The 27781-nt window shown below is 31.1% G+C and overlaps 3 protein-coding genes and 1 long non-coding RNA gene across 4 annotated transcripts; 2 read left to right on the top strand and 2 right to left on the bottom strand.

Moving 5' to 3' along the window:
• Positions 1-774: 774 nt before the first annotated feature.
• On the top strand, positions 775-7277 carry LOC136774871 (putative nuclease HARBI1). The gene is made up of 3 exons (XM_066729349.1): positions 775-969; positions 3199-3261; positions 6018-7277. Exons 1-3 carry the CDS (start codon positions 775-777, stop codon positions 7224-7226), a joined length of 1467 nt encoding a protein of 488 aa, XP_066585446.1. The 3' UTR covers positions 7227-7277.
• Positions 7278-7557: 280 nt separating this feature from the next.
• On the bottom strand, positions 7558-8833 carry LOC136774870 (uncharacterized). The gene is made up of 3 exons (XM_066729348.1): positions 8643-8833; positions 8278-8417; positions 7558-8202 (listed from the first exon to the last, which is right to left on the bottom strand). Exons 1-3 carry the CDS (start codon positions 8719-8721, stop codon positions 7558-7560), a joined length of 864 nt encoding a protein of 287 aa, XP_066585445.1. The 5' UTR covers positions 8722-8833.
• Positions 8834-9715: 882 nt separating this feature from the next.
• Positions 9716-10978, top strand: LOC136774869 (putative nuclease HARBI1). The gene is made up of 3 exons (XM_066729347.1): positions 9716-9857; positions 9965-10121; positions 10192-10978. The coding sequence occupies exons 1-3, from the start codon at positions 9716-9718 to the stop codon at positions 10976-10978; spliced, it is 1086 nt and encodes a 361-aa protein (XP_066585444.1).
• A 355-nt stretch (positions 10979-11333) lies between these two features.
• LOC136775148 (uncharacterized) lies at positions 11334-12364 on the bottom strand. Its single transcript, XR_010822900.1, has 3 exons — positions 12252-12364; positions 11927-12161; positions 11334-11841 (listed from the first exon to the last, which is right to left on the bottom strand). It is a non-coding gene; the product is annotated as an uncharacterized lncRNA (long non-coding RNA).
• Between the last annotated feature and the right edge of the window lie 15417 nt (positions 12365-27781).

The following is a 27781-nucleotide window of genomic DNA, read 5'->3' as shown; positions in this document are numbered from 1 at the left end:
AGTACTATATAAAATCTTACATTTGAAATTACAAATGTAATCTGTCAGCTTCTTTATTTGTATCGTACTTACCCATTGTGTTGACTTGTTTATTTTAATATTCATCTCAATTAACACAGTTTGATCCTCAGCGATGACACAGGCCGTTTACGAGCGGTGATCTAGACTCTAAATTTCGACAAATTATCGCAGTCATGCAAACTTAGCTCACAACCCAGTAAAAAATTCCCTAGTTTAATCTATTTCTTTCCGTGGATGATATCTGGATCTGGATCTTTTGGATAGGAATATTAGGAAGGTGACCAAGTGGAAACGTCAAGATTTAAATTATTTTAAAATAACCGTGGGCTAATTGGTAAGTAATTGTATATATATTAAATAATTATTAACTGTTTACTTAATTTATATGTTATAATGTAAGGGCTTATTTTTTTTGTTTTAGGTTTATGAATTATTGACATTTTTAAATATGTCTGTTGAAGAAAATGAGGATGTTCTTGCAGAAGGGCTGGGTATTTACGTACTAATATTAAAATAATTAAAAATTTAATTTATTTGCATGTGAATAAATATATACATTTGGTCTTGATTGTATATAGATTTCTCAAAATTTCATTGGAATTATAATGCAACCAAGTTACTGTTAGATGAAGTTCGAAAAAGGTGGAAAGATTTAAATGAGAAAAAAGTATTAACAAAATACATATGGAAAGATATTTCATCAAGTTTTATTGCCAGTGGGTATTCAATAACTGATGAGCAGTGTTGTACAAAATGGAAGAACTTAAAAAAAAATACAAAACCATAAAGGACAATAATAACCAAACTGGAGCTGGTCGTCAAAGCTGGATATTCTTTGATGAAATTGACAATATTTTAGGTGCTATGCCTGAAATGCGGCCTATATCTTTAGCATCTAGCACCGAAGGCTTTAGGGTTTTAAATGAGAGAAATGAATTTAAAGAAAGTGTAAGCAATTGCTGTAAGGAACCCTTAGTCAGAAATGTCAATAAACGTGATACAAAAAGAAAAATAAGTTTAACAGATATTTTTATACAACGCGAAAAGCACCACAAAGAGAACATAGAGATGAAAAAAAAATCCTTAAACTTATAGAAAACAATAAATCACATGAACTGCTGAAGAACTGATTGAAAGAGATATACAATATTACAAAAAGTTTTTTCTCAGTCTTTAATTATTTTGTGTATTATGGAAATTCTATGACTTGTTTAACTCTTGTTTTGTCTTTAAAATACAATTTTTATTTTTGTAATGTTTAACAAGCTGCCTTACTGAATGACTTTTTCAACTATTTTATTATATATTTTATAATAACCAAATATTTGCAGAAATCTAGGCTGTTATAGTCCAAATTAATTTAGCTAAAGAGTTATTTAAGGGTAGTGATTAAGGAGTGTAGCCATGTAAAGGTAAATTGAAATACAATTCAGCATTATTGCTCTTATAATTATATTTTGAATTAATATAGTGATTTTTGCAGTAGTAAAGCATCCATCTCACTAAGCACTGTCAACGTTATTTGAGGTTAACTGCACCATGTATTTAATATGTTGTATATTTATGCGTAATAAGGATTAATCACTGTCTGCCAGGCATCGATACAATTATTCATTTGCATTCAGCACTTTCACACAGCTTACGTAGAAGTTCTCTACAAAAATTGGTGAAAAAGTTAAGTACAAGATCAATTGTATCTTGGGTAAAATTTTCATCTCATTACTGCAAAGTCATTTACGTATCAATGTAAAACTCAATAAGTTTGTTTGATAAACCTAATTTTTGTTTAATATTTGGCAGAACATTCTAAAATACAGGTATTGTGACATGAAATTACTCTGTTTATGTATGGTATTAATAGCATTTTAATACTGTAAAATAATACTGTATAATAATGGAATTTATTATAGTTAAAAAGCATCAATATAAATTGTAGGAAATAAATGCAGATTATGTATTTATTAGATTAGCAATAATGTCTCTTTTTTCCTCTCCAGTTGAAAATGTATTGTCATCTAACTCATATATATTGCCATCATAGTCATTCTCTTCATCAACAACAATTACATTATCGTCAAATGACTCTTCTTCGTTGTCAATGCAAATATTATGTAGCACATAACACGCTGAAACTATAAGGGGAATCATATCTACATTGTACATGTAAATATATTTCAATTTTCTCCATCTACATTTTAATAGACCAAAAGTTCGCTCTATTATCATTCTAGTAGCACTTAATTTTCTATTATAATTAGTTTTAACCAAACTTAGGTGGCCGTTATCCTTGTACGGTGTAAGTAAAAATTTTGATAAAGGATAAGCTGAATCCCCAAGTAAATGTGTATTCCTTGGAAAATATTGCTGGCTGTTATTATCCATCAGTGTTTTAATATGACTATTCTGCCAAATTCGAGCATCATGGACGCTACCGCAATACCCGACAAACACATCTATAAATTTTCTATTATAATCACAGATCCCTTGTAAAACTAATGAATGAAAACCTTTGCGGTTGACATAACTATTGGGATTTTCAACAGGAGTGCTTATAGGGATATGACATCCATCAATAACCCCCACAACACCTGGAAAATTACTTATTCCTGCAAAGGTATTAGCATTTTGCATTAACTGATAATATCCTGGCCATTTAATATGCTCTTTAATATGATTTTGAAGTACATATGATACATTGATAACACATTTCCAAATAGTATCCTTACTTAAGCCAAATCTGTCAGAAACAGATCTAAAACAGAAGAAATAATTTTTTAAATGTTATTACATCTGTGTAAAATTTAATAATTATATATAAACACATATATACTATATGCTCTCAGCATTTAAACTTTGAAAAGGTAAAACAACTTAATAAACAATGATTATGTTGCATAATACTACTATTTATTTGTATATGAAAATAAATGGACCAAATCATAAAAACAATAGTTTACCTATAAACTTCTTGATTTCCTAGTATCCATAATGTTACAGTAAGTTGTTTGCATGGCTGTACTTTAGGGCTATTTGCTTGTCGTAGGAAACATGGACCAAATTTCTGAATTAGGAGCTCAAAAGTAGGTTTTGAAAGGCGAAAATGTGATTTAAAATCTAGAAAGAACATTATTATACTCTGGCCTATATTGATTTTATTTTTAAAAAATTGATAATAAGGATGTTTTAGACAATGAAGTTTCTCTATTTTTAATCTCCGAAGCAATTAATGAAAGTCAAAATACATAAAATTATATATATAGTCTATAAAACAAAAGGTAGTTTCATTGCATATTAAAAAATAATGAAAGTATTTATAAATTACAAATATTTTATTGTTTAGAGCAGTATTCAAAAATCATATAAAATACATATATCCATTATGAAAATAAAGTATTATATTACCTGACAAAGAATAATTACATACAACAGTTTCATAATAACTATTAATTCTAAGATGCTGTTCCCTGTTTAGAACGAGAAATTCATCAGTTAAATCATCTTCATCAGAAAGTAATATGTCGTACATATTTGACAAATCCATTATGAAGTGTTCTGTAAAATATTATTTTCATTATTAATGCTACTTAATAAATAATTGATTATGAAAGTACATACATTTAATGAAACAATTTACGTAATGTAATTTTATTCTAAAGTCGGAAAATCCACTAAAAATTTCTGACTGTATAAATATTTCTAAAAACAAGAAGTATTTCAAATTTGTTGACTTTAATTTTCAAAAATGCATATGATTCAGTTAACCTAAAACAAGAAATTGCGCCTTGGATTATTATAATAAATAAATTAATATTGAGCAAATAAGATAATTTACTATACAGACACTACCTGTCAATTAGCTGTCTGTTAGTTTAAATGATTTAAATCCTGACGTTCGCACAATCCTTTCCCCTTCATCACTAATTCAATCCAGATCCAGATTATCTTCCACGGAAAGATATGGACAAAACTAGGGAATTTTTTCGGCTGTTTTAGAAGAGGTTGCATGACTGTGACAAATTTTCGGGATTTAAAATCTAGATCACCGCTCGTAAACGGCCACAGTAACCATAATATGGTGAATCTATTCCTTTCATTTTAATGTTCAATCCACATAGCTCCATCCTCAGTAGTGACATAGTAAACACATTACTATAATTTAATCTGAAATAAAATCCCAGAAAGTACTATAAAATATCTTACATTTTATATTATATATCTAATTTGTCAGCTTCTTTATTTATTATTGTATTTACCCAGTTTTTTCACTCGTTTATTTTATTATCCGTCTCAATTAACATAGTTTGAATCTTAACGATGACATAATAACCACATTATGTTCAGTCTATTCCTTTATTTTAATTTTGAAAATCTGCATAGCTCCATTCTCAGCACAGTGACATAGTAAACACATTACTATAATTTAATCTGAAATAAAATCCCACAAAGTACCACAAAATATTTATATCTTACATTTTATATTATAAAATTTATTGTTATACTTATCTAAACTGTTCAGTCCTTTATATACTTTTAAAAATTATTTTTATGTACATTTTACAAATTTCGTCACTTTATTTATTCATTTATACCATCAGTATATCAGCTGTCAGTAAGATTAAAACTGTCACTTTATTTCTTTATATTACTTTATAACTTGTGGTATGTATGTACGATACAATAAATACTAACTGTCTTGGCTCACGGACCATGCATTATGTATTTTGAAATTAGTAATTAGAAATATCTATATTGCGGTCCCTCTACAGTCTCTACCCTCTGACGTATTTCCGCCGACCAGTAGTATCAGCAGCGACTATAGCGTAGTACCCAAAATAGTACTACGCTATAGGATATGTCGCTTTTGGGTATGTACTACGCAGCGTTGCCAAGTGTAGTGTAATTACCAAGCGAGCAGCATATGCCGGCGGGAGTGAAGCAAGGTGGTGGGGGAAAATGGCTGGCCGCCATCTATGATTGTTGATATATATAGCACATAATAACGTATATATATCATATATATATGTTATATTCTAGATTCCACAATCCCGTGAACCAAACCAAACCATTCCATTGTGGACTCAACAATCCCGTGACCGAAGACAAAACCATTCATTAACGTGCGATATCAGCGACATCGTATTTGTTAAAATATCTTCGAAATAGACAGAACTAAACCGCGGGAGAAAAACGGAACGATGAAACAATTTAAACTTCCAAACCTTTTTCCTACTTTGATTCCTGTGTATGTGCATCCCAGTTGCCGCCAATTGTTAATTATTTATAATTATTTCATTTTCTGATCTGCAATTTGAAACATTCAAATGTAACAATGTACAGTATTTCATATTTAATCTTTAAAAATAAAAATGGAAAAATATACTTCACTTACTTTTACCTGCTGGCTCAACCATATTTCTTTAAAATTGTAGGATTTAGCAGTTTGAGAGTAACAAAGTAATAAAGCACGTAATGAACAATGGATTACCAGAAACATACCGGACCATGAACCACAAAGTTCCGTGATATTAATTTTGTCTTCAGTCACGGGATTATGGAGTCCAAAATATAACATATATATATGTTATTATGTGCTATATTTATCAACAATCATAGGCCGTTTTCCAACTATATGACACAAAGTTACACTGGGGAACACGTGAGAACACAGAAAATGGATGTTAATTGGAACGCTTTAATTCAAATAATGAACGTATTGGCGTTACCAGACACTAGTAAAGTTACTATAGAAAACTATGGTAAATTATTTTCCTATTGAGCAATCCTAATATTGCTAAAAGCATTAAAGAATACTTTCTTTTATTAATTTTGTACTCACTAAAGGTATACATTTTACAAGTTCTACATTATAGTGAAGGTAAATTATAAAGCAAGTAACTATATATATTTAGATTGAAATAAAATAACTAAAAATTATCAAATTACTTATACATTCTTTAACAAAAATTATATTAATTTTGTAAAATATTATTTTATAGATGGACTCAGTAATTATTAATTTGTTGGAAACACCTTGCAGCGAAACTTCTTCCAGTTCTAGTGACAATTGTAGTACAATAATTACTACATCATCAGCCAGTGAAGAATCTACAAATACTGACAATGAAATTGAAGATGGGATAATATTTTATCTTATGAAATACATAATGAGTGGACAAAGAAAACATTGCATTGAAAATTATTTAGAGATTGTGGACGTAATGACTGAGCATGAATTCAAAATGCATTTTCGCTTATCTCGACCTACTGTTTTAAATCTCATTGAAGAACTGCAACAATCAACTTTTCTTCCATCAAATACATTTGGCTGGAAACCAATATCAGCAAAATTGAGTATTTTGATATATTTATGGTTTATTGCGAATACTGAACCTTTGCGTACACTGTCTGACCGATTTAATGTTTCAATATCTTCAATCTTTCGAGTGTTACGACGAGTGGTTAAATGGTTATTAACGAAAGCAGACGAAATAATTAGGTGGCCACAAGGACATGAATTCCTACAAATATCTGAAGAATTTAAAAGTAAGCAGGGAATTAATAACGTTGTAGGTGCAATTGATGCTACTCATGTACAAATAGTTAAACCTAAAATTAATGCGCGATACTACTGTAATCGTAAAAAATTTTTTTCTATTAATTTGCAAGCTGTAGTAGATTCAAAATTATGCTTTAGAAATATCTATTGTGGTGAACCTGGTTCTCTTCACGATGCACGAGTTTTTAGAAGATCCTTACTGTATGAAACTGCCACAAGTGATAAAAATGCTATATTTCCTAATGGATCATTTATTTTGGGTGATTCAGCATATCCCTCTTTACCTTGGCTTGTACCACCTTTTAAGGACAATGGGCATCTAACATCTCAGCAGCACGAATTTAATTTTATGCATTCTTCAACACGCATAGTTGTTGAAAAAGCTTTTGGACAATTAAAAGGACGTTTTCGCCGGATAAAGTTCTTTTCAGAATATCGTGATTTAAGTTTTATAACAAATACAGTAGCTGCTTCGTGCATACTACATAATTATTGCGTACGAATAAACGATACGTATGACTTTAATGAGTGTAATGATAATTATTTGGATGAAGTAGATAATAATTCTAACGACACATATAATTTTAATACTTCACCGCAAACAGATCGTCGAATGCAATTATTTAACGAAATATTTCCTAATATATAATATCAATATGTATATCGTAAAACACTCGTTCTAATTATTCACAATACCTAATTGTTAACTATACAAAAGTGGTGGTAGAATGTGTTGTAAAACATTTGAATTATATTTAGTAACTTTTTTATTAAATTTTATTGCTGTTTCAAGCAAGTACACACATATATTTTTATAAACTTTATATAAGGTTAAAGTAATAAGATATATTTAATATTATTGTCTAACGCAAAATAAATCTCATATAAAAAATAACAAGGTAATATTTCTTTTCCAATAAATAAAAATTTAAGTCTTTTGGTTAGTTTTTAATACTGTTTTTCATTATAGCTCTAATAAATTAATCTGAATCAGATAAAGCAACTTTAAATACTTTTTTTAACAATTTCAATTTTTTATTTTCGACATTCAGAATTGCAATATGTCTGTTTTCTTTTCCTTTTAATTTTTCTGCACAATATAATCTTTTTTGTTTTATTTCTTCTTCCTTTAAACAATTTCTTCTTCTTTTTAATTTTAACAGTTCCTTTGTTTGTTCAAAAAGAAGTGTTTGCTTTTCTTCTTTAGCCTTCTCCCATTCTACTTTATTTTCCATATATTCGGTAAGATGTTTCTCTAAAGCAATTTTATTTTGAGCGATGTTTCTATTTTTATTAGATTTTGATTTTCCTAAATTTGTGGATAAATTTTCAGAGCTTTTCTTCTTGCATTCTGTCAATAAAAGACTGGTATTTAAATTATCATCTTGTGCAGACGAAGTTGAAGGCTTTGGACTTGTTGGAGTGATAAGAGTACTTTTAAATGTGGATGAGAATATGTGATTAGAAGTGTTAGAAGTAACACTCCCTTGATGTAATATATCATCCATTTGGTTGTACCACTTAAAAGTCATTAAACTTCTTCCTGACTTTAAGTTGTTGTCTACGCACTCTTTATATTTCTTTAAAAGTGAGTTCCATTTCCAGCGTATTTGGTCTTTCGACATCTAAACATAACACTTAGAGTTTGAAAAGTTATAAAGCTAATATATTCTCATACAATGGTCAATTAAATAGCATACCTCAATTCCAAAACTTTTATTTAAATCTTGCGATATTATCTCCCAAAGTTTTACCTTTTTCTTCGGATGATCTAATAAGTTCATATTAGCTTCGTAAAGGCCCAGAAGTGCTAATATAGCCTGGTCATCCCAAATAGCACCTGTAAATTTAGGTTTATTATGTTTAATTTTACCAGTCTGAGTTAGCTTAACATTATGTGAAATAATACTGAATATAAGCGCCGATATAGAACTATACCACATAAATTAGAAGTTAACATAATTTAGGTGGTAAAACTAGTCCTTAATGCAGAAACCTAAAGTGTTATTAGTAAAATTAAATAATAATTTGGATATATAAATTTGATATTTCTAAGAACACTCACTTTCTTTCTTCTCTACAATTAAATCACTTCTATTACTACTTGGATCATCTACAAATTCTTCTATCAATTCGAACTCCATTTTATACTATGTTAAAAACTTTTTCCGTTATTAATCAGTTGCAGAACTTTATTATTAAATTAATAATGTACTCAATGTATTGATTGATGCTTGCCGAAATAGCCACGATACCTCCGCGACCTCCGCTAGTGGTTAATTTTGAGCTTTCTTCACCAAAAACTAAAAGGCTGCTCGTGTTTAAAGAATGAAGTTGTGCCAACATCTAAAATTAATTAGAAGTTTGTCACACTGCAACTTAACACAAATGATTCGACTCTGCTTTCTACGAGTGTCATCTTTAGTCAATCTGTGTTTTTATTGAAACACATTTCTTTTGACACAGTGTTACACTGTGTCATTTGTGTCTCTTATTGGAAAACAGCCATAGATGGCGGCCAGCCATTTTACCCCCATCTCTCGGCTTCACATTTATAGAACGAAACAAGCCATATGCTCCCTCCAGGTACTTCGTACCTCCATGGTAATTACACTACGTAGTGTCCATATCCTATAGCGTAGTGTCCTTTCGGACACTACGCTATAAGATGTGTAGCCTTTGGGATACTACGCTATAAGATATGTAGCATTTGAGATACTACGCTATAGGATGTGCAGTATTTCGGATACTACGCTATAAGATGTGTAGTACGACACTATAATTTCTGTTAGTGGTTGCTTACGATCGAGGATTAGATTTTCAATCCGGATTCAGCCAACCGCAGTCATGCAGTTCCTGGCGGGAATACGAAGAAATTCCCTAGGTTAATCCGAATTATATCTGAGCTTTTCGATGAAACTAATCTGATTAAGTGGAAGATCTGAGGTATTTTAATAAGATTATCCACTAACCGCGAGTTTACAATTTGTATTAACTAAAATTATTTGAAAAAAGTAAGTTGTAATAATAAGCTGCTGGTAGTGCTGATTATACTGTTTTGAATGGCAAATCAAAATAAATGTCAATAATCACAATCGGTTAACCGTTGGTTTAAAATTATATACTTATTTGACAGATATGGCATTAAATAATAGCATTATTTCGATTATATTCAATGATGACGAAGAAGAAGATGCAGTGATTCCAATTCAGAGGAGGGAGGATCATATAAGAATTGAAAATTACTTTTTATACATTGCTTGCAATTACTCTTTGTCCGGTATATTTAAACTTCAAGCTGCCTTTGTTTTAATATCATGACATTTTTATTCAAATATATTAATTTTTATGCCTTTAATATATGAACATTTTTATTTTGCTACACAGATTTCAAATCCCATTTCCGTTTAAAAAGAGAAACTTTTGAAATATTATTACAACAAATAGGAGGAGAATTATTACGAAAACATCATGCTCCTAAAGTTGATCCTGCTAAACAATTGGCCATAACTTTATGGGTTTTTGGCAATCAAGAAGTTTATAGGTTGGCAATTATTGAGTAGTAAACAAAATCAATTTAAGTGTAATCTAAATAAAAAAATAATTAATTATAGATCTGTTGCGGATAGATTTGGTCTTAGCAAGAGCACTGTATGGGGATGTGTTTTTAATGTAGCTTATGTATTAGAAGAACATGTAGGAAATTATATTAAATGGCCAGAAAGACAGGAATTATTGCATAATCAAAGGCAGTTTCAAGCGATCAGTAATTTTCCGGGTGTCATTGGTGCAATTGATGGATGTCACATAAAAATCAGTGCACCTTCTTATCATCCAAATAGCTATATAAATCGTAAAGGCTTTCATTCCATTATACTTCAAGGCATATGCAACGCTAATTTAAAATTTATACATGTGTTTGCTGGTTTTTGTGGAAGCGTTCATGACGCTCGTGTTTGGAATGAGAGCGATATTAAACGATTAATTGAAACCGAAAAAAATAGATATTTTCCTGAAAATAGCCATTTATTAGGAGACTCTGCTTACCCATTATCAACTTATTTGCTGGTACCTTATAGAGATAATGGGCATTTAAATGAATTGCAAATAAATTACAATACCAAACTGTCATCAACAAGAATAGTCATCGAAAGAACATTCGGAATGTTGAAAGGCAGATTCAGGAAATTACGAAATATTTATATGTTTAATACTGAAATGATCCCTTTAGTTATAATGACTTGCTGTATTTTGCATAACATATGCATTGATGTTGGAGATGATCCTATTGATTTTGCTGTCAGCGAAGAAATAGAAGATAATAATGATTTCTATGGTGATGAAGATGTAATTCTGGACGCAAATGTGAAGAGAGACATCATTGCTAATCTAATAAATTAAGGTAATAATTAACCTGTTCGTAAATGATAATTATTTATATCTTAATTTATTTGAACAGAAAATAATTCTTATATTGAAACTATATGTATAAAACAATTTGGAAAGTATTCATAGCAATTGTATGAGTTCAAGGAATATTTTAAAGTGCTTAAATAAATACATACTTTTAAACTTGATAACAAGAAACGTATCTTAATGTATTAAATGCTATCATTTAATTTATATAAGAGTATAAACCTTTAGCCTAAAATAATAGATTTAAAATTATTCTTCCCTGAATGTGGTACAGGGATATTTTTTTAATAATTCAAGAAACTCTTTTTTAATGGTGATATTTTCCTTATGGTGTCTTTCTCGTTGTTGAAGTAAGTTTGTATATAATTCTTTTGAAGAATTAATAGAACGCTGTCTTACATTTCTTTTATCTATATTACATCTACATGCATTTTCATTAATGTTTAAGCAAGAAGGATCATCATTATCCATTTCAGGATTACTTTCAATTCGAACAATATTTTTATTCATTCGGAAACCTGATGTGCTTGAAGCTGTTGATATAGGGTTCATTTCAGGCATGGGATCAAGAATTTCATGCATTATGTCATAATACTCCCAATTATCTGTGTTTTGTCCTGTTTGATTATTATTCTTTTTTACATGTTTATACCTTTGCTTCAAATTTTTCCATTTCATTGCACATTGCTCGCCACTTATGGAATAACCTTTGGCAGAAAAAATATTTGATACTTTGTTCCAAATCCTTTTTTGAAAGCATTTTTTTTCTCCTAACTTGTTAATGTTATCTCTAACTGCTTCTATCAATAGTTTCGTTGTTTCAGTACTCCAAGCAAATCTTTGAATAGCTGCAAAAAGCAAAAAGATAATTAAAATAATTATTTTTCTTATATTACTTTTGCTTATATATTTTAAATAGAAAATCTTCATTACCTGGTTCATCCATACTGATAATATGAATAGTCATACAGTTATTTTATGTCACTACTTATGATAATTTCATTGTTTAACCATATGACAGTTTTTTCACCACAGTTGCCTATAATCTTTATTAATTTTGTAATGATAGTTCTTTAGCAGTAAAGTCCACAGTGATCCGCAGAAATAAAACGTTCTAATTCAGATTTATTATGTTTATTAAGCATCTCTATTAATAACGATATCAAACCTAACCAAGAAAGATAAGTTAGATATTTTATTCTTTTATTAACTTTTAAAAATGGTGCGATTATAAAAGGAATAATTATCAAACACTCACAGACAACTTTTTGCAGATAATGATTACAAATTTACACAATTGTTAACCGTTCTCGATTAGTAATTAATACTCTCACTAAACGTCAATCCTTGATCCCACTCAATTCAATCCGGTTCAGATTCATCGAACAGCTCGGATATAATTCGGATTAACCTAGGGAATTTCTTCGTATTCCCGCCAGGAACTGCATGACTGCGGTTGGCTGAATCCGGATTGAAAATCTAATCCTCGATCGTAAGCAACCAGTATATTAGTTTTCTATAATGTAGTAATAGTCTTACGAACAATACTTCGTAATACTTCTATCTTCCTCGTGTATTTTGACAGTTTATCTAGAATTGTTTGTTATTATTGAACATTGTAAAGAATATTGAAGTGAAAATTGTTCTGATAATGCATTTATATGCATATATAATTACCTAGTAAATTGAAAATTAAATAAATTTTTAATTATCGTGTTGGTCATTATTAAATAAATAATTTTATTCTTTTATTTTATCCCGAGGATGAATGATCCCTTATAATAATGCTGTAAAAAGTTTATCCTTTTTATAATTTTTAAGAATTTTAAAAAGTATGAAAATTTATTACTCTTGTATAATAAATAGTTGTTTTTCTTGTTTATATGAATTTTATTGAAATTAAATGTCTTTATTTATGTGAAAATGATCGTTGTGGAGATTATAAATTTATGTAAATGTCAACTGAGTTCTTTTTCCTGTAAATTATTATTAAGGGGTGATACTCCTGTAAAACGTTGTTTTTTAAAGAATTTTTATTACAAGAAGAGTAAAATATTTATTGATTCGCCGTAAAGTGCATGTTAATTAATATTAAAGTTAAAAGTTGCTGATTCACCCAATGCTGATGCCAATGAATAATCCATCGTTATGGATATTTACAACTCCGCATAAAGAAATTCTAGAAGTAATTTGTAAAAACAAACCTAAGTTCAGCATAGAATTAGTGGGCTCCGGAACGATTTATTTACATAATAATTGTTTGTTAACAGCTACTGATTTTATGTTGGAAACCGTACAAACCTATAAAATAAGCAAGTGAAGGAATTATATTCCAAGCCATAAATTTTCTCTTAATACAATTGATCCCAAAAACAGCATAAATGCAGCGGACACCAACAAGATACCTCGATTCCACACTATACTAAGTAAACTCAACGAACATATAATACCCTCAGCGCCCAGCTCAAGGACCTCGAGAAGGACCTAGATAAAAAGGTCAAGGGAGAGGTCACTACCTGTTTCCTATCAATTTATTTTATACTATTCAACATTGTAAAATAACTCTACGAGGACAGAATAAATTTAGTTGTACCAATGTGATTGAATTTGCTTATCGCAGTGTAAACCCATAACAATATAGTGAAATTTAACAAAAAAAAGTCTAAAAATTAAAATTTAAGGTTGTTTTGAACAGAAATGTCGTTTTTTTTTATAAACAAAAGGAGAAAAAATTTATTTATAATGGTTTTTTTAATGAAGTTTGAGGTATACTTTGCTTATTGCTGAGGCCAATAAGTTAAAAAATGTATTTGCAAAATTTCCAGTAAATTAGACAAATAATTTTTTATTTGCATTTCACGACGCGAAAAATTAAACGTTTTGAGAAAAACGCGTTTAAAGTTTTTGGACTTAAAAGTTCTGTTTACTAACACTTTTATGAATTTCATCCTTATCAAAGTTTAATCTGTTTGCGTACATGTACATATATGTATTGAATAATATTCAAATAGCAAATTATGTATAAAGCTTATTAGGCCAAACAAGGCATAAGACAAAACTGCGAACTCGTTTTCTTATTTCATCTCATATACGCGTTTTGAGAGTATAGCTTCGATAGGTTTGTAAAGATTCTTAAATTATTTTTTTTCACTTGAAACTTTCGGAATATATTCTTCACATGTTAAAGAATCTTTTCACAATAAAAAATTTTTTAACAAACAATTTGTAAATTACTCTTCCACCTTAATAATAGTCATACTTCTTTAAATAAAGTATCTATATATACAGGAATAACGAAAAGTGTGGAATGTTACATGCTGCCTCACTCTCCAGTATCACCATATATGAGCTAGACGAAATAAAAAATAAAGCAATGATATTTGAATATCAGGTAGACATTGAACTTAACTTATTGATATAACTATATTAAAACATAGATTTTAAATAGAATATACATTGGAGTAAACATTCCTATCCTGGGTGCAAAGAGAGCATCCCTATACTTTCTCTACCTGCATTATCGCTTATAGAGCAATAAACCAAGAACTGTCTATACAATTTACCCTTTTCAGACATCTTTTTTTACATACGAAGAAATCCATCTGCGGTGCAAATAAGCCACCCGGGAGTTTCTCTTTTTTTATGACTATCTACGAAAACCCATCCTGCGATGCAAACATCCTGCTATCGCCAACTTTGTTTTTGGGAAAAATCTTCCTGTGACGTAAAAGAAGTACTTCCCGTCCAGAAAAAATATCCTTAGCCTTCCCTACTCGGTGTACCAAAAATTTCCTCAGCAAAGGAAAAACATTCGCTAAACTGAAGATCTGATTGGTCCACAGGGTGGACGATGGACCCCTTCATTTTCTTCTCAAGGAGGGATAATTCATTAAAAGCCCTCGTTAGCCCTTAGGCAATGTCTTTTTGTCTGTTTCGTCTTTGATCTTGTTTTTTAAGTTTTTGCTCTAAGCGTATCAGCGAAAATCGATAATTATTTTAAATTAATTTCTTCATTTACTGATTTCTTTGGTGAAGTTTAGTGTAATTGTGTGAAAACATTTTTAAAAATAGTAAAAGTGATAAATAAAGCAAAATATAAGCTTTAAATTAAACTACATCATTCAACTACCATCTTCAATCCAATTACGCTTAGTGACACAGACGGTATCTCGAATATACAAATCATCAATAATAAAAATCTCTTTGTAATCCAAAGAAATACGGTTTATGGTTTATTCCCCAGATTAAAACGAGCTGTAGCGGTAAAGCAAAGTATCGTAAAACCGTCCTTTGTTCGAATTAAATAAGTGTTCGATTAGTGGATTATCAATAACATCTGTGAAATACATTTGAAGCATATATCAGAAAAATAGGGGTAAGTTTGTTACATAAAATCACTTTTCGTCGCTTCTACGAACATTCTTTAATTTTTAAATTTGTAACAATTTCGTTGATATTTCTTTAAAGGATTTTGATAATGGAAGCTGAGCAAGAATTTTCAGTAAATGCCCTGTCTGAAAGCAGGGTTCAAACGTATTGAAAGATTTGGGAAACGGATCCTGCTTTGAAAGATTGGCTTCAGCCTCACGCTTCCAACAAGAAAGCATTATGCTCCATGTGCGAATCTTCCATTTCGGCGCACTATCATACATTACGAAAACACGCTGGAAGTAAGAAACATTTGGATTTGATGAGGCGTACAAGTAGCACAAATAGTTTGGACACCGTGGAAACTGCTTTAGAAATTCAAACAAAAGTAACAAGAATTGAATTAATTTTGACAGGATTCTTTGCAGAACATAACATAGCGTATCGTATAGTAGATCATCTAATACCTATATTAAAACATTGTTTTCAGGATGTAGATGTTTGCAAAATGTTACGTTTGGGAAGAACAAAATTAACTGCGATGACAGGTGTAATAGCATCTTCGTATAATAATAAATTATGTATTACTTTACAAAAACGCAAATTCAGTATAATGACAGACGAAAGTACAGACGTCTCCAATGTTAAAGTAATTTGCATTATTCTTAGATTTTTCGATGCAGAAATACAAAGTATTCGTTGCGCCTTATGGGATTTAATTGAAATTTATAGAGATGAAGATAGCAATGAAACAGCAGAAAATTTATATAACAATATTATTATTTCATTCACTGTTTGCAACATTCCTTTAGAAAATATAACCTGATTTGGTTGAGACGGATGCAATAGTATGATGGGTTCACATAATTCAGTAGCGTCTAGATTTAGAAATGATTGTCCTAATATTACTATTTTGAAGTGCATATGTCATACTGCACATTTATGTGCGAATTATGCTTGTAAAACATTACCACGTGAATGTGAAGATTTAGGGCGCAATATTTATAATTTTTTTAAACTTAGTAGTAAGCGGCAACACCAATTTAAGGAATTTCACGTTTTGTTGGATGCTGAAGTGTATAAAATGTTATATAGTGTTCAAACGCGATGGCTTTCATTAAAAGCAGTTGTAGATCGAATTTTAGAGCAATGGGAGCCTCTTCAAATGTATTTCACACAGTTGTGGGAAGAACAGCATTTACCAGCAGCAGAGATAATTTACTCATCCATAACTCATCCATTCGTGAAATGTTATTATTTGTTCTTAAAATGGGTATTACCAAAATTTACAAAATTTAATTGACTATTTCAGTCTGAAAAAGTTATTATTCCATTACTTTACAATCAAGCAGCAGCATTATTTAAAGATATTCTAATTTGTTATATGGATAATAGCTATGTTCTCAGCACGAATGTGAAGGACATAGATCCTGATAACGAGCTTCATTTTCTACCAATAAATGAAATTTATTTAGGTTTAAAGGTAAATACCGAATTGCAGAAACCCGAGATAATACAACAAGCGGAACATGTACAGAATTTTCGTCTGAATACGTTTAATTTTTTGAAAGAAGCAAGCAAAGAGTTATAAAAACGTTTTGATTTTAATGATTTACGTTTGAGAGATTTGGAATGTTTTATTCCTCACAAATCTATTGATCCCCAATTTCATGTAACGGTACCAACATTAACTTCTATTTTTGAAATGTTTCCTCGTAATTTAGATTCTTCCTGTTTCACCAGGCAATCAGTAGATGATGAATGGCGTCTACTACCTTTCGCACAGCTACCACTCGACACTACAAATGAAAAGTTAATAGATGTTTTTTGGGTTAAATTATTAAATTATGATGATATTATGGACCTACAAAAGTACACGAATTTATCTCAATTTGTTTTAAACTTGCTTTGCTTACCTCATTCAAACGCTGAGTGCGAACGACTTTTTAGTAAAGTTAATTTAACGAAAACGAAAAACAGGAACAAAATGAAGACAACTACATTAAAAAAATAATTTGACTGCGTGGGAATGTGTTAAGAATAGTGGTACTTGTAAATTATTTGAACCATCCGCAGATATGATAGATCATTGCAATCAAAGCATGTACAATTTTAATACATCAAATACAGATAATGAAAATGAAGGTGTTTCCGATGAAGGTTCAGAATACTTTATGCTGATGTAACGCCCGATTCTCAAAATTGCGTAATTTACTGATATTTCAATTATTATCTTAAATTTAAAAAGAATATATAAATTTGTAACTTAATCTATAGTTTTTATTTGAATCTTCGATATTTGAAAATTCTTTAAATTTGTAAAAAAGTTATATGCTTTTAAATAAATAATGTTTATTCTTACAATGTTTTTCTTCATCTCATTTTCATTGCATAAAAATAATATTTTATTTATAAATATATAAAAACAAATAGCTAGATTTCATACAAAAATTATTAATATTATGAAGCACTGTTGAAAATGTATTCAAGATCGGTTGAATAATTTTTAAATGAGAGCTTATGTTACTTCCTAAACTTTGAAAAACTATACATCATATTATTATTTTATTGAGTTTCTGTTATATGCATCATCATATTAATGACGAAAATAGCAGCTAATACAGCCAACGAAGCTAGCCAAGACGCCAAAGACCGATCCTGTTAAAATGGAATTTCAGCTTATCAAAGTCTTAACAAAGATAAATTTTTCTCGATTGAAACTTCCATAAAAGACATTACTCTTCATCCTAAGTAATTAATAATATGATTTTATGTGTACTCAGTTAATTGGCATACGATTTTCGGTACAAATCATCAGTTTTGCAGGTACGGTAATCGAAATCTTTTAATTTGCAAGTGACTTTTCATGATTGGTCAGCGTCCTTCCAAATTGACCAATCATATTTAGTCATTCATTCTCGAACGCATCTTAGGTATACTTCCAGTTGAAACTACAGTTTGTAGTCTAGACACTTGCTATACCACGTAGAGTAGTATATTTTGTTCTCGCCACTTACTATGCAGCGTAGTGTAATTCAAAATGGCGGACTTGGTAACGCTGGTACTACGGTAGTACCGAAAGTACTACACTTGGCAACCTTGTACACTTGGCAACCTTGGGTCCATCTAACCCCTAACGCCATCTATCGGAAGAGACCACGAAGCACGAGCGTTAAGCTTAGAATAGGGTACAACAGATATGCATTGTTGCCAGAAAGCAGACCGTCGGTCTGCAGAATTTTCCCCTCCACTTACAACCACAGATGCAGGCTCGTTTGCGTGAGTCATCCTCGCTGCTACCGCTGCTCGATGGTCACGAACACAAGTAGAAGCGTCCGTACATGTGTCGACGGCTTCGCTCGCTCTCGGCTATCCTCGGATTAAAGAGAGAGCGGAGATACTTTCTCGGACCTCTCTGTCTTTCTCGCTGTTAGCATCTAGCAGAAGAGTCGAGGCCAAATCTTTCCGTTTCGCTTTGCCGAAAATCTACCAATATTCGATGTCATTTACATTTGCAGTCCAATGCCTTTATACCTGATTTTTTCAGAATATTTATTTATGAGCATTGACTTATTTAAATCAATAATCAATTAAGGAAATGCGTATTTGATATATAATAATTATTTTAATTACAATTTCATCGCTATATTTCGCTTATCTCCGTAAAATCTGCATTTCTTTAATTTATTATTGATTATTGTAAGTCAATGGCCATTAAGAAAACTTTAATCTTAAAAAAAAAAGAAAAGAACCGAGCAGGAATCGAACCCGGGCCCACCAATCGCCACGCGGTTACCTTACCGCCTAGACCACGAGGCTTCTTCAGTGCACCGTAAACAGATAGTCTTCTTAAGGGTTTGAAATCTTCTATTGAACCATATAAATAAACGAGCAACCGACAGCTTTATTCATTATTATTCTATCATAATGGTACACAAATTAAAGAATAATTATATAATGAATAGTTTTCAAAAGCTTTTCCAATAACCAAGAACGGAAACTGCGAGCGTTGATTATTTATCTTCGTTCTTGGCTATTGGAAAAGCTTTTGAAAACTATTCAAAATATAATTATTCCTTAATTTGTGTACCATTATGACAGAATAATAATGAATAAAGCTGTCGGTTGCTCGTTTATTTATATGGTTTAAAAGAAGATTTCAAGCCCCTAAGGAGACTATCTGTTTACGGTGCACTGAAGAAGCCTCGTGGTCTAGGCGGTAAGGTAATCGCGTGGCGATTCGTGGGTCCGGGTTCGATTCCTGATCGGTACTTTTTTTTTTTTTTAAGATTAAATTTTTTTTAATGGCCATTGACTTACAATAATCAATAATAAACTAAAGAAATGCAGATTTTACGGAAATAAGCGAAATATAACGATGAAATTATAGTTAAAATAATTATTATATATCAAATACGCATTTCCTTAATTTATTATTGATTTAAATAAGTCAATGCTCATAAATAAATATGCTGAAAAAATCATGTATAAAGGCATTGGACTGCAAATGTAAATGACATCGAATATTGGTAGATTTTCGGCAAAGCGAAACGGAAAGATTTGGCCTCGACTCTTCTGCTAGATGCTAACAGCGAGAAAGACAGAGAGGTCCGAGAAAGTATCTCCGCTCTCTCTTTAATCCGAGGATAGCCGAGAGCAAGCGAAGCCGTCGACACATGTACGGACGCTTCTACTTGTGTTCGTGACCATCGAGCAGCGGTAGCAGCGAGGATGGCTCACGCAAACGAGCCTGCATCTGTGGTTGTAAGTGGAGGGGAAAATTCTGCAGACCGACGGTCCGCTTTCTGGCAACAATGCATATCTGTTGTACCCTATTCTAAGCTTAACGCTCGTGCTTCGTGGTCTCTTCCGATAGATGGCGTTAGGGGTTAGATTGACATGGACCTGAGACGCGTTTTGTGGCGTACTATATTTATAATGTACTATAGTGCGTTACCATTGTAGCCAACTCACCATAGAACAACTCATTATTAAATAGACTATGAACTGCGGTTATTTTTGTGAACTAGTCGCGACATCTGTGGAGATTAGAAGTACTAGCATTATACTATTAACAATAATTACCCCTCTCTATATGATTTAAGATACTTAACGAAAATGTAAAAACCCTTTCTCTTCTTCATGTGCCTTCGACAAGAAAGGACGTGCGAATAAAATCAAGTTGAAAATTCTGAATAAGTCTTCATTTTAAAACCTACATATATTCCGACGGATCATTTAATAATTACAGGGAACAAGGACGACGGGAATAGAAGCCACAGTTTGCCAACACCAGCGCCGCCTACCGGTAGGGATTGCCTCGGGACCTCACAATCTCCCGTTTCATCTCTGCTATGAATACGGCCGTAAATCGTCTGAATGTCTAAAACTGAGGAGCTGGCAACTTTGCAGTGCATTTGGTTATGTGTGTGAATATCCATGAGTTCTTTTAAATCAGAAATTTGAACGTTAGACTGCTAACCAGTGAGTCAGATCGTGGACGGACTTTCGTCCCCTCCACGCCGTCTGCTGCGCACGCAGCTCTCACACAAAGAAAGCAGCTGCTAGGTCCGTGAGATGTTTCACCAGACGTTGTACGCACACTTTTCTACCGGTACATACGTGTATCGGTCTTCTCCGACAAGCTTCGGTAGATCTCGGGAGCAAGAAGGAACCAGACCTCTCTCTTTCTCTATACTACGTTTACCAAACGACTCGCAAAGTAAAACAAAATCCTTTTCCTAATGCTTCGATAAAAGTTAAATTATCGAAGGTCCCAGCCCGAAAAATTAAAACTTTCCTAAATTAGTTTTCAATTATTATAAAATGATTATATGTAGCCATTAACTTACTAGATTTGATAATAAATACAAAAAATCCGTTCTTATAATATCAAATGAGTTGAGGTATAATAAACTCAATGTTTATGTCTTAATCTGTTAACAAATGCATTTGTATATTTATTATTGAGTCCAAGAAGTTATTGGTTATTAAAAAAAAATCCCCGTAATGAAAAAAAATGAAAACAATGATAATCTGTGACAAGAATCGAACCCGAGCCCCATAGCATGACAATCTGCCATCCTACCGCCTGCGCTATAAGACTCACTTATCGTTACAAGGGCAAAACAGCCTATTATCGGTTTACTCTAATTTTCTTATTAACTCGTCATAAACGATCAAGAATTAGCTGAAATAAGAAGTACATTTATTTACACAGTATTATTACATATGACTTATTATATTTTTTAATTTGAAGCATACATTTTACATGAAGATACGATAGTTTAAGGGTATCCATGCAGTACTTTAAATACAAAAACTGTATTCATATGTTCCTCTGTCATTAATTATTCTATTACACGTAACATATATTATTGCTTAATTTATTCGTGATCGGGGGTGTTTACATTTTCCGGTGACAAATTACTTACCTTTATAACTTGATGATCAAGGTTAATTCTTTCGAATATACCTTTACATATTAAATTGGTGAGAAACTATACCGATTTCGATATGAAAATATTGTTATTTAGCCCAGCTCTTATGGGTAGCTCTAGCTGTTAAAGTGACATTTCAGTTCTTATGGAGCAGCTGACTCAACAATTTCAAGCGTAAGTATACTCTTACTTTTCACAGTATATAATGTAAAATTTGAAAAGTATAATATGTCATGTGTAATATTTTAGCATAATTTACACAAGGCAGTTATTACTAAATTAACAGTTTTTATTTATGTTTCATTTCATAATTTATTTTTCAGAATGTCGAGCGACGAATCATTGTATGATAGTAAGTACAATTTTTTCACCTTCCAGCACATTCTATATTTTAAGTATTAGTTTAATTAATTGAATGAATTTGTTTGTCTTAGAAGAAATGGAAGAAGAATTGGCTGCCTTGGCTGGGCCGGCTGAGGTGGGTCCAACCAGCGTTGCCAAGTGTAGTATAATTATACTACCGTAGTATAATTTTCCTATAGCGTAGTATCCTTAGGATACTACGCTACAGTTTCTGTTCCCTGCGGGATCCTACGCTATAGTTTCTGTTCACTGCGGGATCCTACGCTACAGTTTCTGTCCTTGCGGGATACTACGTTTTGGCCATTAATCTTGAGTCTTGGCGAGGGGAAGTTAGAATCAGAGGGTCGAGGAGATTTTTAGGGAGTTTGTCCGTAGCTGTCAAATGGCGCGATTAACCCTCAATTTTATATCATCAACAAAAATAATATTTTCGGAAAACGATTGTGGAAAAGAAGGAAGAATTTTAATAAATAACAGAGAAGACAAAATATATCAGATGAGTATAAATTAATAAAAAAAATGAAAATTATTGTGAATTTTTAAGAAAATATACTTTGTGGTTATTTTATTTTTGTTACAGTTGAAATCCGGTTATGATGACTTTCAATTAAGGAAAAAAGTAATTATAGACTAATAGATGAAAAAGTATTAAAACATGAAGCACTTCTCTGTATTGCCCAGTCATTTCAATAATTGTGACTTAATGTTATAATAGTGAATGTGTAAGCGATTAGTGCATATACAACAAACTCTTATTGTAAATTTAATAATCTTGTATGACAATGTTTTAATTGCTATTATTTTAAATTAAAGCTAGTTTAATTAACATATTTTTATTTCATCCCTTTCTCAAAATTCTAAACACATGGTAATTACCTATTCTTGTAGTAGTCATATATTCGTTAAATTACATACAAAATTACAACTGTTTTATATTTGTAAAGCATAGCTGTTTGTTGCAATGATTTTTATTATTCAATGTGAGACAAATCGCATTTTGTTTAGGTAAATGTCTTATTTATCCGCCACATCCTTCCATATCTTATGTGACATTTATTTGGCTCCGTTGCACTATTTTCTTCCAGTCTATATCATATAACATTAATTTTCTAATCATTTATACATACATACAGATCTAATAATACTGCTGATCTGCAATTATTTTTGTAATTGTTGAAATGATTGTTGAACCATTATCTTGTTTAATTTGTAAAATGGACATTTGAATGATGCTATTAAAATTTGGCTAATTTTCTGCGAGGTATGTTCTCATAATATTTGTGAAGATAAAGTTCTTTAAAAGGTATATGTATACTGCTGAGTTCATCTTGTTTTCAGCTTTAAATAGTTTTCCAACTACACGCATGGATATCTATTTTGAATATAGAATACATATTTCATTACATCTATTATGATATTGTTAAGATTGATAGAAAGATATCAATTCTTTGAAAATGATATATTATATATCTAGTAACTGGATTAATTAAGGTTTTAGAACAGATAAATTTCACAAACTAATAGGACTAACAAAATATGTATTATATATTGAGGAAGGATATCCAAATGTGAATTATTTGAAGCTAAAAGCAAGATAAATTCAGCAGTATACTTAAATGTATTGGAGAACAACATCCTCTCAAATTTAAAGAGAAGATATCCTATGGAAGAGATGCCAAACATTTTTAAGTAAAATAATTCAAGTGTCCATTCTTCAACTTTAATAGAACAATGGTTTACCAATCATCTTGACATTTATAAGATTAATTAGTCAATAGAATAACTATATCTGAGTGTATATAAAAATAGCAAAAAATTATTGGTATATTTTGAAAACTAAAAAAAAGAACTAACAAGGCAAATAAATGTTACATAAGATATGAAAGGATGTGGCGGATAAATAAGACATTTACCTAAACAAAATGCGATTGTCTCACATTGAATAATAAAAATCATTGCAACAAACAGCTATGCTTTACAAATATAAAACAGTTGTAATTTTGTATGTAATTTAACGAATATATGACTACTACAAGAATAGGTAATTACCATGTGTGTTTAGAATTTTGAGAAAGGGATGAAATAAAAATATGTTAATTAAACTAGCTTTAATTTAAAATAATAGCAATTAAAACATTGTCATACAAGATTATTAAATTTACAATAAGAGTTTGTTGTATATGCACTAAAAGCTTACACATTCACTATTATAACATCAAGTTACAATTATTGAAATAACTGGGCCATACAGAGAAGTACTTCATGTTTTAATAATTTTTCATTTATTAGTCTATAATTATTTTTTTCCTTAATCGAAAGTCATCATAACCGGATTTCAACTGTAACAAAAATAAAATAAGCACAAAGTATATTTTCTTAAAAATTCACAATAATTTTCATTTTTTTTATTAATTTATACTCATCTGATATATTTTGTCTTCTCTGTTATTTATAAAAATCCTTCCTTCTTTTCCACAATCATTTTCCGAAAATATTATTTTTGTTGATGATATAAAATTGAGGGTTAATCGCGCCATTTGACAGCTACGGACAAACTCCCTAGAAATCCCCTCGCCCCTCTGATTCTAACTACACAACGCCGCGATGCAAGATTAATGGCCAAAACACGTCCGAAAGCACTGAGAGCTTATTATACCTAAAACACTATACTTCGTTTCTTCTCTGTGAATCACACTTACTATACATTTTGCATGGTATATTCAATTCTCGCCAACAAACTATACAGCGTAGTATCTTCCAACATGGCGGACTTGGCAACGCTGGGTCCAACCACCAACCAGCGTATCACTGCGCTGGAAGGGTTGGTGGAAAAGCTGCTGAAGGGGCTACAACAACAACAGCAGCAGCAACAACAGCCGCAGCAGCAACAACAGCAGCAGCAGCAACAACAGCAGCAGCGACAACAGCCGCAGCAGCAGCAAATAATGCCGGCGCGTCACCGTAAGTATTAATATTTAATATATTTATTTATTATTTCTCCTCTAGTCATTTATACTATCTTTCTTTCTCATTTGCCATTTGTGCGTCGCTTTGGTAATGTGTTCCTTTATGTAGTAAAGAATTCACACACTTGAGTCAATTTACTATCCTAAATGTTTCTTTTCGTTAATTCTTTATAAATTAAATTATACATTTTCCAATATTTTACAGATAACAGATATGGTGGTGGAAAAGCGCGCCGGCATTGGGCGCAATTGCGCGGTGGAGGATGGCGAGCAAGAGGACGAGGAGGAAGAGGAGGAAGAGGATGAAGAGGAGGAGGACAGGGAGGAAGAGGGTGGGGATGGAAAAGAAGGAGGAAGGGGATGGGGAGGGAGAGGAGGCTATGCTCCAATAATAAAAAATTATTATATAAATTAAAAAAAAATAAATAAAAAATATAATTACAATTAAATCTTTTGATGAAATACATTTTTATCTCCCTATCACTTATTTTAACCCTTATAAGTACAGTGGTACTTACGGTGTACCACATATGCTATTGGACATTTATCTCTGTAAAAGTTTTATTTATTAGTACCTATAGATGGTTATAGGTTTTTCTAAAAGCTGAGAGGTTTTTTACAATACTCTCTCATAAAAATTACCATTTAATTTGTTATTAAATTGTTATAAATAAACAAAAAAAAACGATGATTTATCAGAAAAAAATCATTATAGAGCTTATTTAATGTTCAATTTTTACGAAAATTTAGACTTGAGGGTTTTGAGGTATGCTGATTACGATTCCGGGGTCACTTTTTCAAAATTCAAAATGGCGGACCGAGAAATTATTTATATCACATATTCTGCTCTAAAAATAACTACTCGGGGGTTTTCATGGTCGCTGAATAGAACTCTGTTAGTAGAATTTGTCAAATTACGTTCGCACACTCGAAAGTAACTAGTATTATAATTATCTGCTGCTTAGTCAGAATTTTGTATTATTTGGAGGGTATAATGTAGTCTTTTAACATTTTTCCATATCGAAAATTTAAATTTCCATCTAATCCATTTAAAAATAAGAATTCTACTTGCAGATTCGTATTCAGCGACCCCAAAAACCCCCGAGTAAGAGTTTTCATGTCAAAATAGTTAATAGAAAAATGTGAGCTTCTAAGGGTTAAACATTAAAGGTACCATCTTTAGGTGACATGACATTTTTAAAATAAAACAACCAAAAAATATTTATCGGTGCGTTTAGTGTTAGTAATATTACCAATTAGAGCTTGAAGCAAATATCCGTATTACATAATTTTATAGTTAATGATACTGTTGCTTCAAATATACATAGTTAATATTAATATTGAGAGCAAGATAGTTACAAGTATTTGCATTGATATGAAATATATATATATATATATGTAAGAAAATAAAATAATCGAGCATTTTTTAATTATCATATAAAACATCATAAGTTATTCAATTACACGTAACATATATTATTACTTAGTTTGTCCTGTTAGATTTGCTTTCAAACTAAGTTGAAAAAAGAAAAGAAAATGAATATCATTTCACGAGAGCATCGTCTAACATTGTCTGTTTATCTAAGAACTATCGGAAGGTTGTGTAGCGTAGGTGGTTAGGTGCTTGCTCTATACGTTGAACGTCGCAGGTTCGAGTCCTCTTAAAGATTTTTCCTTTTTTTTTTATTTTGATAATTGTCTAGATAAATTTCACCTGTATTTGAATCCAAGATGTAAACAATAATACGACTTTTCAGCAAATATCTATGTGTCTCGTTCAGTCGGTTTCAATCGGTTGAATTGAACGACTTAAAATTAAATACGCGAATAAAGTTTTGCAAATTTAAATAATTTATCAAACGTATTTTTCTATCGTATTTCAAAAATTTAATTGCACACAAATTTTTCACGTTAATATCAATAGTGTTTTGGTTGGCTTTAGTGTACCTTACGTGAAAAGTGATTTTTGTGTTGAGGATATTTCCGGCTAATTTCATAAGGGATTAAATATTCATAATTGTGAGTACAATATTTATAATACAAATAAATTGTAGAAAAATGGATATTGAATTAAAAGAGAAAAAGAGTTCAAGTAAAAAGTTCCAAATTGATTGGTATGACGAATATCCATCTTGGGAGAACTGGGTGCTTAGAGTGACCGGTAGAGACGATTTATTCGTTTGTCTTGCATGCGAAAAAATGTATTCTTGCGGTGTTTCACAGATTAAAAGGCACGCAGGCCAGAAAAATCATATAGAAAATATGATAAAGAAGAAAATTCCACTCGATGACGAAATAGCATATCACACTACATCTGAAAATGATCAATTTCGTTTTAATGATAGAGTAAAAGCAGCTGAACTTAAAGTGGCAGCGTTTTTCGCAGAGCACCAAATAGCATTTGAAAATAGTAGAGAATTACTTTTATTATTTCAAGAGATTGGTAAAGAGCCGGACGTTCTTCAATCTATGACTTTGGGAAAGACAAAAATAAGAAATATTATTACTAAAGTCTTATGTCCCTATGAGACAGAACGAGTAAGTGAAGATATTTGAAACGTCATAGATTTTCTGTTTTTGTAGATGAAACTACAGACAGTACGAACGAGAAAAAAATGACTCTTATAACAAGACATGTGGACAGTAAATCA

This window comes from Prorops nasuta, unplaced genomic scaffold, assembly GCF_024137725.1.
Source record: "Prorops nasuta isolate Cenicafe-Biocafe unplaced genomic scaffold, Cenicafe_Pnas_1.2 PNAS00007, whole genome shotgun sequence".
In the NCBI taxonomy this organism is placed as follows: Eukaryota; Metazoa; Arthropoda; class Insecta; order Hymenoptera; family Bethylidae; genus Prorops; species Prorops nasuta.
The sequence above is the reverse complement of the archived record's forward strand: the minus strand, read 5'-3'. Positions and strand labels throughout refer to the sequence as shown.

Coding starts and splice junctions, on each gene's coding strand:
- LOC136774871 (XM_066729349.1), top strand. CDS start 775: ATGGAAGAACTTAAAAAAAAATACAAAACCATAAAGGACAATAATAAC. Junction 970..3,198: donor GAAATGAATTTAAAGAAAGT/GTAAGCAATTGC, acceptor ATTGATAATAAG/GATGTTTTAGACAATGAAGT. Junction 3,262..6,017: donor CAATTAATGAAAGTCAAAAT/ACATAAAATTAT, acceptor ATTATTTTATAG/ATGGACTCAGTAATTATTAA.
- LOC136774870 (XM_066729348.1), bottom strand. CDS start 8,721: ATGGAGTTCGAATTGATAGAAGAATTTGTAGATGATCCAAGTAGTAAT. Junction 8,418..8,642: donor AATTGTAGAGAAGAAAGAAA/GTGAGTGTTCTT, acceptor CTAAATTTACAG/GTGCTATTTGGGATGACCAG. Junction 8,203..8,277: donor ATAAAAGTTTTGGAATTGAG/GTATGCTATTTA, acceptor TGTTATGTTTAG/ATGTCGAAAGACCAAATACG.
- LOC136774869 (XM_066729347.1), top strand. CDS start 9,716: ATGGCATTAAATAATAGCATTATTTCGATTATATTCAATGATGACGAA. Junction 9,858..9,964: donor TTGCAATTACTCTTTGTCCG/GTATATTTAAAC, acceptor TTTGCTACACAG/ATTTCAAATCCCATTTCCGT. Junction 10,122..10,191: donor GGCAATCAAGAAGTTTATAG/GTTGGCAATTAT, acceptor AATTAATTATAG/ATCTGTTGCGGATAGATTTG.